Below are 15616 nucleotides of genomic sequence, written 5' to 3'. Positions count from 1 at the left end.
GTTGTTCGTGTAAGGGTATATAACTGCTTGTTTGCTTCTTGTAGCCTGCCTCCCTACTCCACTCCACCCTGGGTAGGTGATACCCAATTCTCGCACGAGACTAGCTAGAATAAAACTTCTGTTTCTACTGAGAAAAACCTCTGAATTTTTAATTGGGTAAGTGGTCTCAATCCCACTCAATATGAAAGACTGATCCAGATAATTAAGAAGAGAAATACAAATCAAAACAACTCTGAGGTTTCAGCTCATACTCAGAAAATTAGCAAGATCATATCTACAATGAACGGGGCTTTAAGAAAGCCAATATACTAGTGCACCATTGGCAGGTGTATGAATTAGTCCAACCAGAGAAATGTGAAATTTTGCAATAACAAAAAAAAAAGATTAAAATGGCCATGCCCTATAAACCAGAGATCACGCCACTATGCATATACATACCCCAAGTACATCTGGGACAGAACTACTATCAAGAAAATGGAAACCAAGTTCATACCCAATGACTGGGGAATGGTAAAAGAAATTGTGATCCATAAACATAATTGAATAATATTGCATTGTAAAAAAAAACAAATAAAAAGAATTCAGAGAAGCATTATTTGAACTTCTGTACAATGAAGTTGAACCAGAAAAATAATATACACAATAATCACAGCAATATAAAGGGAATGACCAATAAAACAAAACTGAATATTGTGTAAATTAAAATGACTAATAGAAGACTTAAGAAAATGTACCTGTCTTCCTTCATTACAGAGGACAGGGACTTGAGGTATGAAATATTGTGTAGGCTGTCAGACTACAACTAACTAATGTGTTGAATGACTTTGCCAAACTCCATTTTTTTCCTCTTAAAAAAAAAATCTACACAGGATGCTTGCTGGATGAAGAGGTGTAGTAAATACAGAACTGGCCTAGAAATCAGAAAAATCTAGGTTCAAATCTTATCTCTAACACATATTGGGTCTGTGATCTTGGGCAAGTCACAACCCATCACTGCTCTAAACAACACAGACTCTAAGTTTCAAAAAGGTGCTGACCTCCATTAGTACAGCTGCATACACCAGTGAAATAACAGCTCCAGATACTAATCCTATGAGATTAAAAGATGCAAGCTCTCTGAAGATACGGTCTATTTCATTAAAGGCATTCTATAAATATTTATATAAATAAATTGAAAGAGAATCACCTAAATACATATCCTCAATGAGGGTAGTAGTAAAGAACAGGTAGATTTTTGTAAACAATATTTTATAGCAGATCACATCTTTACCATTGAACAACTGCCTGAAAAATACAAAAGATTACAAGATTCCCCAGTGCTTATTGTTTGATTTTTTTAAAGCATTTAATTCAGTCGAGTTACATGCCAAATTAATAAGCTTTCTTCTAGCAAGGTTTCTCTCATCCATACATCTTTCAAAATTTCTTGAAAGACATACTATAAATAACTTTATTTATGACCTCAAAGTCAACAAACATCAGGAAATTTATAAAAAGAGGGGATATATTTTCAACAAAAGTGCTTTTCCCTTTGATGGAGGAGCTCCAGTCAAATGCAAGATTAAGAGGGAATCTCTATGGATGGTAAGAAGTCATTCACTTTTTCCCATTTGTGGATGAAACTGTCAGTGTTGGTTCATCAAGCCCAGAACCATTACTGAGCCTCCTGAAAGAGAATCACAATCACTCAAGAATTTGATCTGATAATCCACAAAGGAAAAATCAAGTGTTTGAAAATGTCTACTGCCCAAATTATGACATGAAGAGCTTTTTCATTCATGTATTATCAGCAACAGATGAGACAAAGAGACAATAGGCTGGGCTCAAAGTTAAGCTAGATTGACCCTAGGAAATTAAAAAACTCCTTAAATGATCCAAATCTTCCAGAAATAAAGGTTCATTTTTTTAATACTAATATTCTACTGGTGTTGTTAAACAGCTATAAGACAAGAAATACAGCCCCCAAAACCTGAAAAAGAACATCACACATAGGGCAATGGGGCCACAAATGGTAGATAAGAGTAGGCTACAATGTATAAGACCTTTAAAGAAGAGAAGTAAAGGATAGCATCAGCGAAAATACATAATCATAAAAGAAGATGAGTTGGCCATATGGTGAGGGTGAAAAACAGGTGGATAGTCTAAGTGTTCCCACCAGTATCCTTAAGAAGTCAACAGAAAGGCCTCCCAGCGGTGAACTTGTGGGAAGGACAAAGGCAAAGAATCACAGAGAATGGGCAGGCATGGATCAGTTATGATCTCTATCAATGAAGGGCACATCTAAACTGATGAGATCATGGATTTATTTGAATATGTTCAAAGGAGGATAGAGGGAAAATTAAGACATACCCTCCCTGTTCTCTAATTTGGAATGGGGCGGCTCAATCTTCTAAAATGTCTCTGTTGAATTTATATCTGTCAAATCTCTCGCCCTTCCTGCACCCCCAATATATGCCTTTTTAGCAGGTAGAAGGGTTAGAATGATGCCTTTTAATTGCTAAACACTGTTACTGTGGCCTGGGATCAACCAGAGATCCATTGCAGCAAAAAGATTTTCTCCAGAACAGTGATTAAGCAGGCTTAATTTAAATTTTTAACAAATAGCATTGCTCTTACCTCCAAGTGCCCTACTATGTCTCCAGATTTGCTCTTATAACATACCAGGGATAAAATTACAGAGGAAAAATTTTAAGTATAAAACTATTTACCACAACATATGACTGAAGATATAGCCATCTATAATTCTATTAATATTATATTATATTCTCTAACTAGAGAAAGAAAACAAATTTGGAATTGAGATACCTCAAAACATTTGCAATAAAATGGATTAAAACATACAACCCAGAAGATAAGTCTACTCACTGAGACTTATTCAAATGAGTTACACGTCATGCAGATGGTAGGGATAAAGAGAAAGCTTTTTATATATTTAAAGGTCTATCAATGAAAAGTCTAATTTCAATGCCTTTTAATGGTACGTAAGTGATCCTATATCATCCTAGCCCATTCCACTAAAATGTGGGGCTCCAGCAGGTCCTTCCTAATTGTAAAAGATTCAATGTTATCAGTCTAGCAAAAGCTTAGCTAAATCTAGTGAATTAAGCAAAGACATGTACTTTATGTAGACTCAATTCATTCAACATTATTAAAAGTGCCTATTATGTGTCAGGCACTGTGCTACTTAATGGGAATATGAAGACAGAAATAAAATAGACCTTTCCCTTTAAACAGATAACATTCTCCTATAAGTGTTTAATTTTACTAGAATATCAGTAAAATGTCAGAAGTGGGGAACCTGTACCCTCAAATGTCACATACGGCCTTCTAGGTCCTTGGGTGTAGCCTTTTGACCGAGTCCAAGTTTTTACAGAACAAATCCTTTTATTAATGGGACTTGTTCTGTGAAGTCTGGATTCAGTCAAAGGGCTGCATTTGAGGGCTTAGAAGTGCACATGTGGCTTTGAGACTACAGGTTCCCCACCCCTGTGTGAGATTATGTGCTGCCTCCAAATCATCATTCAATTATACAAAACATTTAGAATTTAGAAGGCATTTGTGCTAGGCAGTGGAGACACAAGACAAAAATAAAACCATCCCTGAGTTCAAGGAACTTTCTTTCTACTGGAGGGATACTGACCTTATAAAAAAATACAAAGTAATTTGAGAAGGGAAAGAGTTCTAACAATTAGAAAAACTTTAGAGAAGACTTAACATTTGAACTTATCCTTGAAGGAAGGAGATTCCAAGAGATAAACTGAAGACATAGTACAATTCAAGCATAAAAAATGGTGCTGGTATAAATGTACAGGGAACAGGAGACAGAGCACTAGCTGAGGTACAGTTAGTAGCGCTATCATGCTGGAATGTATCAACAGGAGCAATGTGAAATATTACTGGAAAGAAAAGATGGAACTAGAATGTAGAATGCTATAACTTTTAGGCTTAAGAGTATACATTTTATCCTAAATGCAACAGGCAACTCTGAAAAAAGGACAGATAGTAAGACTTGTGCTTATGAAAAAAAACTTTGGCAGTTACGTTGACAATGGATTGGAGAGAGGAAAGAATGGAAGCCAAATCTGAGTGGACAGATAGTGACAGATGCAAGAAACAGTAAAAAGCCTGGAATGATTCTGAAGTTATGACCAGACTGAGGATAGTCGGGCCTTCAACAGAAATCTTGAGAGATGAGTTAGAGAAAGAGTAGATTTGGGGTGAGGGAGCTGATATTTGCAAAAGCCAAAAATAAATATATGGTACAATGATGTCACAGCTGGAAGGAAATATATGTGAAGGTAGCTTCTATGATAAGTGGTTGAAAAATCTATGTCTGGCATCTGCTAAAAAAAATACATTCACATTCTCTGATACATCCAATTCTTAATTACCTATGCTAATGGGAGGGAAAAGGGAAATCATAAATGAATGAAAAATCTTTATTTAACTCCAAAAAGCATTCACAACTAAAGTCTCCTGACTATTTGATGGAGGGTTCTCTTAACAGTTTTAAGTACTTTATTTAAGTAATAAATTATAAAGTACCTCAGAACAGACAAATATAAAAAAGTTGATGTAATCTCCTAATTGAGAACAAAAGGCCAATGTAATCTGAAATGAAGTGTGATATTGACAAATTAACCCACTCTGATCATGAATTCTTGTGCTGTTGAGAGCCTTGCTGTGCTGATCCAAACTCAGCTGCTGTTCATGGAGATCTACAGGAATTGGGTTTATTCCAGTTCCTTCAAGGTATAACCTGATTCGCTGTCTCCATAGCCACCTTGGACAAGGGAAATAAAAGATTCATTTCAGAGCAGCACAAGAAAGATTATATATTGAAACAATTACATCAAATAGACAAACCAATCATTTTATGAAAAAATAATTTATGCCTGAAAAAACAAACTGAAGAAAGTCAAGAAATGGCCTGTTTAAGGCAGGTATCTCTTAAAAGTAGAATTACATCTTTATTTTTCTTTGAAAATCCTGAACGGATTTATTTTTTAAATATATTTATTTTCTAAATATTTTAATATTTTAAAATATATTTAAATTTATTTTTAGTTTTCAATATTTCCTTCCACAAGATTTTGAGTTCCAAATTTTCACCCCATCTCCCCCCTCCCCCCACCCCAAGATGGCATGCATTCTGAATATCCCTTCCCCTAGTCTGTCCTCTCTTCTCTCTCCCCTTCTCTTACCCCCTTCCCCTTCTATTTTCCTGTAGGGCAGGATAGACTTCTGTACCCCATTTCCTGTATTTCTTATTTCCCAGTAGCATGTGAAAACTTTTTTTTTAAACATATGTTTTTAAAACTTTAGGTTTCAATTTTTCTCCCTTCCTCCTTCCCCATCCAGCCTCATTAAAAAAGCAAGCAACTCAATATAGGTTATACATGTGCAGTTATGCAAAGCACTTCCATAATAGATATGTTACGAAAAACTAACTCTATTTCCCTTAATCCTATCCTACCCTCCCACTTATTCTATTCTTTATTTTGACCCTATCCCTCCTCATTTATTAAGGAAAGCTCTAGGAAGTCTGTTAAAAAATCTATTGTTATCTCATTAATATAACTAAGCAATGTTTTCCTGAGTTCCAATTCTAATTGAGATAACAATATGGTGCATTTAAATTTAAATAGTAATTTCAATGAAATTTCTACTTAAACCTCCCCCAAGTTTTCATTCCCCAATTCTTCAATGCTAACTTCAAGAAGAGGTACAAAAACTGCACACGCACATGTAAAATTTAATGAGATCGATCATTCTAAGAAAGCTTCTTCTTAAGTATAAATATTTCAGAAAGGTACCCAAACTCTTTGGAGGGACAAGAATATTATCTGACATTCCTGCGCAGTAATTAAACTAATAACAAACAGTCAAATTAGATTTAGTGTGGCTTTATGAATACTCCAGGGAATAGTTTCCTCAACGAGAGCTATCCTAGAAAAATATAAAATTGCAAGACTAACCTGTTCACCTTCAAATAAACTTAGGCCTTCTTCTTGACATATCTGGCTACCTAGTACTTCATAAGAGTAACCTATTGTCATTACTACCACTACTTACTAGAGTGGGAGGGAAGTATCTGAAAAGTCAAGATGGGACATGAAGAGTAGCACTAGAATTAGAATATTAAAAACTCAACTATTCTTATTGCTAAGGACAAACTGGAGCAAAAGAAAATGAAATCACAGAAAAATGAAAAACCCAATTCTAGCCAATAATTTCAACTATATGACCTACTAAACTACTACAAACATGTACTAAAGTACATTAAATAAAGAATCAAATACAGGGAAACTATTACTAACAGCTACATTAAAATCACATACCAAGTATTTGTCATGGTCATAATTTTAATTATTCCTAAGCAGGGCTGAGGGAAGGCAAATTGCACCCACTTTACTTCGGCGACTCAGTTAATCAGTTACCTTTTATAATGATTAATTTGAAAATGTAATATAATTAGTATTACATCAAGTTACCCAGTTCATATTCAGTAGTGTTAAAAGACTTTTACTTATCTACAAAATAATTTCTACTCATAAAATTTTATCTCAAGAGTTTTTATAAATGTAAAAAGAATAACAAGATAATCCTACCTGAACTCACCACGATAAAGCTTCTGTAGCGCCTCTGGAAAGGAGTGTGTATATCGCACAGGCAGACATAAATGACCCTCAGACCTTTGTTTTATTGATTTAGTAGGTTTGGGGAGAGGAAGAAGAGAGATCTTTCATTTGTAAGAATATTAACATCAAGAATCAGGTAGGTAAAACATTAACATTTATACCAAGTTAATTAGGGTAAACAGAAAACTACTCTCTATTATACACTTCCTAGGGCTATACTGGTGATGCCTATGTTATATAGCAACCTCTTCTTTCTAAATAATTAAGAAAATGTTCGGATAATGAATCATGTTAATGAGAAAGCTCCTAGTTAGGAGCTCCCTAAAAAATTTAGATTAAGTCTGAAAATGAGATGTAATCACAAAGTCTTTAAAGGAATTGTATATAAAAAACAAAAAGCAAACCCACTTTTTCTGTTCCCAGTAAAGAAAACATAAGATACCATTTACCCATCCAATCCTACCTAGCCTTCCTCACAGTCCACTTCCTGCTCTCTACCAGAATACATACACCCTATTAAAACCTTAAACCCTATAACAACTTAACTTTCTATCTTTCTTTTAAAGTTCTCTATAAAACCAATTCTTCTCAGTTTTAACAATAATAAATATGACTCACAAAGCCACAACTAGCCCTGCCATTTACTACCTGTGACTTAACTTCTGTGGCTGTATGTGCCACTTCTATAAAGGAGGGAAACTGGAACAGATGAGCTCCGAGATCCCAGGTCTAGCTCTAAATCTTAGAGTTATTTCACTTCAGTCAGTCAACTGGAATTTATTAAATGCCTATTAATGTGCCAAGCATTTTAAAAAGTGCTGGAGATACAAAGAAAGACGGAAGTTAGTCCCTGCTCTCAAAGAGCTAAGAGTCTAACAGGTGAGAAAACATGTCAACAACTATGTACAAATAAGATAGATTCTGGATAAAATAGGGGTGAGAGAGAGTCTCAGCAGGAAGGCACTAAGCAGGCTTGGGAAAGGCTTCTTGCATAAGGTATGATTTTAGCCGAGACAGAGAAAGCTAGGGAAATCAATCAGGACACAAAGATAAGGAAAGAGCTCTAGACCTGGAAGACAGATGGTGAAAATGCTCAGCCAAAAATGGAGTCACAATTGAAGAACAGCAAGGAGGTCAGTGTCAGTATAAAGGTAAGAGTAAAATGTAAGAAGATTGGAAAGGTTAAAAAAGGTCAGATTAGGAAGGGTTTTAAAAGCCAGAGAATTTTATATTTGATCTTAGAGGTAAGAGGGAGCCACCTGAAGTTACTAAATGGGGAGGAATGAATATGATTAGACCTGTATTTCTGGAAGATCAATCTGACAGCTGAGTAAAGAGTAGATTGAAGTGGAGAGAAATTTGAGTCAGGAAGACCAATCAAGCAGGTGATCTGAATAGCCCAGGCCAGAAGATGTCCTTTATTGAACACATCTGGTTCTAATATCCCTTCAAGCTCTAAAACTATAATTCTGAACACAAATTGCTATTTTTGCCACATTCGCTACATTACCTATATACCTCTCTACTGTTACTTTTCCCTATTGCTGTCTTTGCCAGATTACATACTCCTTTTCTGCACTAAAAGTGAAATATTCATAACTATTTCACTGTCACAAACCTTCTCAAAGCTCAAGTTTGTCATAACTTTTTAAAAACTGAACTTAAACACAACATTTTTAATATTTCATATACACTGTAGAACATAAAGAGGATTGTCAATAAAACAGAAAATCTGTATAATAGTTTGTCTTCTTTCAATGTGTATAATAAATTCAACATAAGGTCAGCTAAGCTGACCTGCTAGTCTACTATTTCTTCTGACTTTTCTGATCTGGGTTTATTTTGGGGGGGAGGGGACAGGAAAAGACCCACTCTCCTACCTCCTTTAAAAACTGAAAGAAAAAAAAACTTACAACAAAAATGTACCTAAATAAATCTTCACATTTGTTATGTCAAAAAATACTATGTCTAATTCTGCATCTTAAGCCACTTATCAAGAAGTAGGTAACATACTTCATCATCAGTCCTCTTGAATTATGGTTGGTCACTGCAACCAGAGTTCTTAAGTCTTTCAGTATTACTTCTCCATGTTGTAATTATCATATAAATTATTCTCCTGGTTCTACTCACTTCACTCTGCATCAATTTACATAAGTCTTCCCAGATTTCTCTGAAATCATCCCTTCTATCATTTTTTACTATATAATATTCCTTTACATTCATATAACTATAACGTGATCAACCATTCTGCAACTGATAATTCTATTTAGTTTCTAGTTCTTTGCAACCACAAAAAGGGCAGCTCTAATTATTTTCGTATGTATCATGGATCCTTTTCTTCTTTCTTTGATCTTATTGGGGTATAAGCCTAGTAGTAGTGGTATTGCTGGGTCACAGGTATGCACAGTTTCATGGCTTTGGGGGAGCAGTTCCAAATTGCTGGACCAATTCACTGCTTCACCTAGAATGGTTCTTCATAGTTTGGACTGGATAGTTTAGGCTTTGGTTTACTGAATGCTATCCTACTATGTTTAATTGTTTCTACATGCATCTAATCCACTCCACTGGCCAACTTTTTTATTTTTATTTTTTGACTCAAATTACCTGCTGGTTGGTCTCCCAGACTCAAGTGTTTTTTGATGATGATTGTTTTGCATATGTAATTTGAGATTTTTTCCCATCAAACTCCCTCACTTATCGCTTTTCCCCCTACTTCGAGAGTCTTATCCTTTTGTTTCTCCAGATATATTCATTTTTTAAAATAGGATTTTGTGATTATTGTTTTGAGTATATAATCTGTGAACTGGTCCTATTAGATTCCCTCATTTCTCACTCTCCCCCCCTAACTACTTCCTGAGAGTCTTGTCCTTCTGTTTCTCCAAATATGTTAATTATTTGTTTTTATAGCTAATGTAATCCTTGGGGCAGCTCAGTGGTACAGTGGATAGAGCACTAGGCCTTGAGTGAGGAAGATCTGAGTTCAAATTTGGCCTCAGACACTTACTAGCTGTGTGACCTTGAACAAGTCACTTAATCCTGTTTGCCTCAGTTTTCTCATCTAGAGGAGCTAGAGAAGGAAATGGCAAACCACTCCAGTATCTTTACTAAGAAAACTCCCACAGGTAAGTCCACAGAATCACAAAGAGTAGGACATGATTGAACAACAACAAAGGCAATGCTTTGTTAGTTTGACTGACATAGCACTGGATAAAGAAATTAATTCGTTTTGGCAGCTGCACTATAATGGATTAGCCTACCCATGAGCAATGAATATTTGTCCATTTAGATCTCTGTCAATGGTGTTTTAGTTATATTTATTCAGTTCCTTTGTGTGTCTTGGTAGGTAAACTCACGTATTTTACATATTATCTAGTTAATATGAATAGAATTTCTATTTCTACCTCTTCTAGTTGATTTTTTTTTATAATACACACAAATGTGGAAGGTTCGTGTGGATTTATTTTACATTCTGCAACTCTGTTGAAGTTCCTGTTTCAATTAATTTTTAATTGAACATCTAGTTCTCTAAGTAAATCAAATATACAAAAATTTGTCTTTTCCTTTTAACTTTCTCAATTTCCTTCTCTTGTCTTATTGCTTCAGCTAGCACTTCTAGCACTGTATTTAATAGTAATGATCTTATAGGACACACTTGTTTTACTACTGTTATCAACAGAAAGGCTGCTATACTTTTTCCTCCATTAGATATGAGGTTGGCTCTTGGCTTTAGATAGATACTACTTACCAAAATATGGAAAGGCCCATTCATTCTTATGCTTTTTTGGTTTTTGCTAGACAATATGTTGTATCTTATCAAAAGTTTTTTCAACACCTATTGATACAATCATTTGATTTTTATTGTTAATATTATGTTTATAGTGTTCCTAATATTAAACCAACACTGTATTAATCCAACATAGTCATAGTGAATAAACTTCTTAGGTGTTACTGTAGCCTCTTTACTAATATTTTACTCAAAATTATTAAGTAATTGTTCATTAGTAATATTTATTTTTTTCTGTTTTCTCTACCTGACTTAGGTATCAAAATCACATTTTTATCCAAAAGTCTGGTAAGATCCCTTCTCTTATTTTTGCAAAAAGGTTATATAATATTAGATTTAATTATTCTTTGAATGTCTGATAGAATTCACTTGTGCTCTTGTGTTTTTTAAGAGTACATTTATGGCTTAATTTCTTTTTCTAAGAGTGCATTATTTAAGTTCTCTTTCTTGTTCTGTTATTCTAGGTATTTTAAATTTTTGAAAATATTCATTTATTAAGTTGTCAGTATTATTGGCATAGAATTGGGCAAAATAGTTTTTAATAATTTCCTTTATTTCTTCATTTGTTGCATTTTCCCTCCATTTTTAATACTGGTAATTTGGTTTTCCTATCTTTGATTTTCATGATTTCTATTTTGGTGTTTAACTGGAACTTTTTAGTATGTTGGTTTTCTAAGATTTTTTTTAAAGTTTCATGCCTTTTTTCTTGATCTGCTATCTCTTTTGTTGATGAAAGTGCTTGGAGATATAAAATTCCCCCTAAGAACTGCTTTGGCTGCACCCCATTCCTCACCCCCAAAAAAACAGATACACTGTCTCATTGTCATTTGCTTTGATGAAATTACCTCTTGCTTCTATGATTTGTTCTTTGACTAAAAATCCTTTAGGATTATTTAGTCTCAAGTTTTAATTCTTTCTTCAATAACCCTTTATCCACCATAGTTTTTACTGCACTATGATCAGTAAAAGATGCAGTAAGTTCTGCTTTTCTACAATTGTGAGACTTAGATGTTGTAATAACAGTCAATTTTTGTAAAGGTGCCATTTTTTCCCTTGTAAGATTATACTCAATTTTTCTGGGTAACCTATTCTCAGTTACAAGTCCATGGTTTTTTGGTCTTTTAGAATACATTTCAAGCTCTCTTTCCATTAAGGATGGTAGCTGCCAAAAACCTGTGTGAGCTTGATTATTGCTACTCCGCACATAAATACTTTCCTTATGGCTATTTGCAATAGTTTTCTTTGATCTGGAAACTCTAGATTTTGATTGATATTTCTAGGAGTTTTCATTTTGGGGTTTCTTTCATGAGATGAATGGTGGATTTGTTCTCTTTTCACATCGCTATCTGTTTCTAATAAATTCAGACAGGTTTCATTTGCAATTTCTTGAACTATGGTATCTGTGTTCTTTTTTTATCATGACTATCAGGTAGTCCAACAATTCAAAGATTTTTTTTCTTCTCAAACTATCTTTCAAGTTAGTTGTTTTTTAATGAGATACTTTATATTTTCTTTTCGGTTTTTTTTAGGTCTTTTGACTTTAATATTTCTTGTTTCACTGAATCATTAACTTCTTTTGTTCATTCTAATTTTTCACTGAGATAGTCTGTTACTTGGGTAAGGCTTTTGTCCACTATACAAAGCTGCTGATTCTCTTTCTAAATCGTCCACTCATTTTCCCCCAATCCTTTCCTCCAGACCTCTCATTTAATTTGTAATATCATTTTAAAATTCTTCCTTCATTTTGTCCAGGAATTCTAGCTATCTGTTGCCAAACTGTTTTCCCTTGAGGCTTTTTTGTGGATGCTGGAGTACTCACCCTCTGCTTCTGGCTTTGGGCATTGTATATCCCTGGCTCCTAAACAGTTCTTATTCATCAGGGTTGGGTTTTTTTATTACTCTTTTTTCCAATCTTACTTCTAGAATTAAGACTTTATGTTAGGACAAGGCTCTATGTACTTTGGGAGGGAATACTGGGGCTTGTTTCTTCCTGATCTATGTTACATGAGAGTCTTCTACTTTCTCCTAAGATTGAGTGTTGTCTTCTTCAAAGATCTCAGGAGTGACTCATGCCAGGGAATTGCAAAATCTCAGCACTCCCTAAACAGTCTGATCTAAGGCACAGTCTCATCACTGCCCTCCATCCTGAGCTCTGCAGGTTTCCCATTCTGAATGGAGCATCAATAGACAGCCACTGGTCCTAGGCTCAGTTAGCTAGTCAGAAGACTCTGCAGTTTCAGAGCAACAGAACTGCAGGCTCACCCCCACTCCTGGCTCCCTGCCCTGCTTACTCAACTATAGGATCCAAGCCTTAATCTGTGGGCCAAATCTGGATTCTGCTCTGTGGTCAGAACAACAGAGCTGTCAAATCATCCCTGTTCCACAATATCTGTCTTAGTACAGAGCTGCAGGTCCCAGCCTCCATTCTTCCTCAATCCTGCTCCATAACAGGAATACAGTATAGGCTCACCATTAGTCTATGCTGCTACATAGCCAAAGGCTATAGCCCTTGTCTAGGTTGGAAGGTTCCAGAATCCTGCTCCTCAGTCAGAACAACACAGCTTCTAGCTTGCCTCTATTACTCCTGCTCCCTACCAGAGCCCTACAGTCATAGGGGAGGGCAGCCACTCAGGAAGCTTTCTGCAGTGCCTCCCAGCAGGATGGGACCCGTAGCTCTGTACTCAGGCAGGGAGCAGGAAAAAAGAAAGATAAGGAAGAAAAGGAATATTAAGCTGAATGAATTATTAGATTAATTAGACCTGACTGACCTATGTCTGACAACTTATGTCTGAATTAGGTTACAAAAATCAGTTATGTGCTAGGGCAAAAAAGGAATCATAAAAGTGATGCTTGAATTTCATAGGTTTTATATTTGTACCTCATTTCAAGGGTTAGGCATCTTTCATTAAGAGTAATAATCAATAAGGCTTTTGTTAAAAAATTAAGCAACAATCACAACAGCTCAACTCAAACATTTATTTACATAGCACTGGACTAGTTATACACACATAGTACTTTACGTGTATAAAGTGCTTTCTAAATTTGATGTTATTCTTGCAATATCTAGAACACACAGACACATCTATAAATATATATATTTTTGTTGCATGGTCCATTTGTCTTCACTGAAATGAACTATGAGTGTTCCTAGTTCCAGCCTGTATTTTTCTCTTCTACTGAGCCTACTTTGCTATCATCTAACTTATAAACACCCAAATGAGTCAACTGAATATTCAGAAATGGAATAAAACTGTAGCAGGAGGAAATGAAGCTGGGTTTTAAAGATTATAAGATACCACAACCTGCTCCTAAGAGAGACCAAGTATAGTAAGTAGCTTAAGGAAACAAATGTTTAGCTATCTTTGTGCCTGAAGGCAAGGAGACAGAAGGACTACTCTCTGAAGTAATTACTGACATAGACACACTCTCACTCTCCAAACTAGCTTGGCAAAACAGATTCCCACTGTGGAAACTAGCTCTTCCCTCAGTGAGGATTCTCCACCACTCAACCCAGCTAGAACCATACTTTCCTCCCATGAATTAGTTATTAATCTGAACCAGCTGAATGAAAGGGAACTCTACTAAAGCGAATGCCCAACTCTCTGTGCAAGAATCCTCACTCACAGGCAACAGACAATCCAAATAATTTTGGATCCCCGCTCCATTCCATACAGCAACTTAAAAACCAAGAACAATGCTAACCTTCCTAAAAATACTTCTCACTTTAGCGATTCGGCCCCAACCCAAATTACTAATATAGTAGGTTGGAGGAAGGCGTAAAAGACTAACTCCTGATACATGAGAAGATCAAAGGGGATAACGTGTGTGAATCAGCACGAACTGACATAATTTTCTTATTTAGCAATGTTCGTTAATTTTTAAAAATGAATTTACTTTCCTGTTTTCCTTACCGTTCTGGATCAGTGTTTACTCCAATAACTGGTTTAAACCTGTCCAAGACCTTACTGGCTGCCAGTAGCATTGTGCCATCACCTAGGAAACATGATAAGGCAAAATTAACCTCTCCCATTTGTGTTAAAACCAGTTGTTGATACCAAAACTCAGGTACTATTTTCTCTTTTGTCATTCCTCATCCACTCCTCCCCAACATATTTTTTAGTTTATCTTCCAGCCTATTCCCATTCGTTCCTTACCTGTTCATCACTCACTTAATGAGGAAATACACTGCAATTAATAATAACAATCTGCTGCAGATCTCTCTTGACAATATCATTCATACAGTCTTTGCATTAATATCCACATTGATCAATAACCAACTCAAGTATCAATCAATCAACAAGCATTTATTATAAGCACTTATACTATATAGCAGGCACCATACTAAGAATTGGGGATACAAAGGAAGGCAGAAACACTGTCCCTGCCCTCAAAGAGCTCACATTTTAAAGAAGAGAAACATACAAATAACTATTAGATACAAAATATATTCAATGTAAGTGGCAGGTAATCTCAGAGAGAAGGCATTATGGAGAGAAGGGATGAGGAGTATCCTGTCAGATACTGGAAAGACCTTTTCGGTAAACTTAGCCTATGAAGAAGGAAGCCAGAAGACAGAGATAAAGAGAGCAGGTATAAGCGACAGCCAATGAAAAGGCACAGGCTCAGGAGATAAAAACAACGCTATTGCCAACATCTACACAGCACTTTAAAGTTTCTTATTTTATCCTCACAACAACCCTAAGGGGTAGGTGCTATTTATCTCCATTTTACAGACAAGGAAACTGAGGCAGAGAGGTTAAGTGATTTGCCCACAGTCCTACCTAGCCAATGTCTGAAGCTAGATTTGAACTCAGGTCTTCCTGATTCCAGGTTCAGCATTCCATCCTCTGCACCACTTAGCTGAAGGTACTATATCTTGTGTGAGGGACAATAAAAAGGTCAGTGTTACTGGATCACAGAGTACATGGAAGAGACTAAAGTGTGAGAAGACTGGAAAGGGAAGAAAGATCCAGGTTGTAAAGAGCTATAAAAGCCAAACAGAAGATCCTGGAGGTAATAGAAAAACACCCAAGTTTACTGAATGTGGTGACACAGCCAGAAATGGGCTTTTAGAAGGCTCTGGCAGACAAATAAAGAATGCAGCAGAGTTGGATATGTGTGTGGTTTTTCGTCTTTGTTCTTTTTGGGGTGGGAAAGGGGAGAGCTGTGCAATTTTTCCAAATTAATTTTA

At 35.7% G+C, this 15616-nt stretch overlaps 1 protein-coding gene across 4 annotated transcripts in view; it reads right to left on the bottom strand.

The window, feature by feature from the left end:
• The window catches only part of NADK2 (NAD kinase 2, mitochondrial), a 61318-nt gene that overhangs the window by 26237 nt on the left and 19465 nt on the right, over window positions 1-15616 (bottom strand). For all 4 annotated transcript variants that reach the window (XM_020995867.2, XM_020995875.2, XM_020995883.2 and 1 more), the window contains exons 4-6: window positions 14337-14418; window positions 6612-6695; window positions 4647-4783 (exon numbers count right to left, since the gene is read on the bottom strand). In XM_020995867.2, the coding sequence (XP_020851526.1) occupies window positions 4647-4783; window positions 6612-6695; window positions 14337-14418 (303 nt within the window). The remainder of the gene's footprint in view (window positions 1-4646; window positions 4784-6611; window positions 6696-14336; window positions 14419-15616) is intronic.

Source organism: Phascolarctos cinereus, unplaced genomic scaffold (genome assembly GCF_003287225.1).
Source record: "Phascolarctos cinereus isolate Bilbo 61053 unplaced genomic scaffold, phaCin_HiC Scaffold_4;HRSCAF=312, whole genome shotgun sequence".
Taxonomy (NCBI): domain Eukaryota; kingdom Metazoa; phylum Chordata; class Mammalia; order Diprotodontia; family Phascolarctidae; genus Phascolarctos; species Phascolarctos cinereus.
Note: the sequence above shows the minus strand (reverse complement) of the source record. Positions and strands in the feature narration are given on the sequence as shown.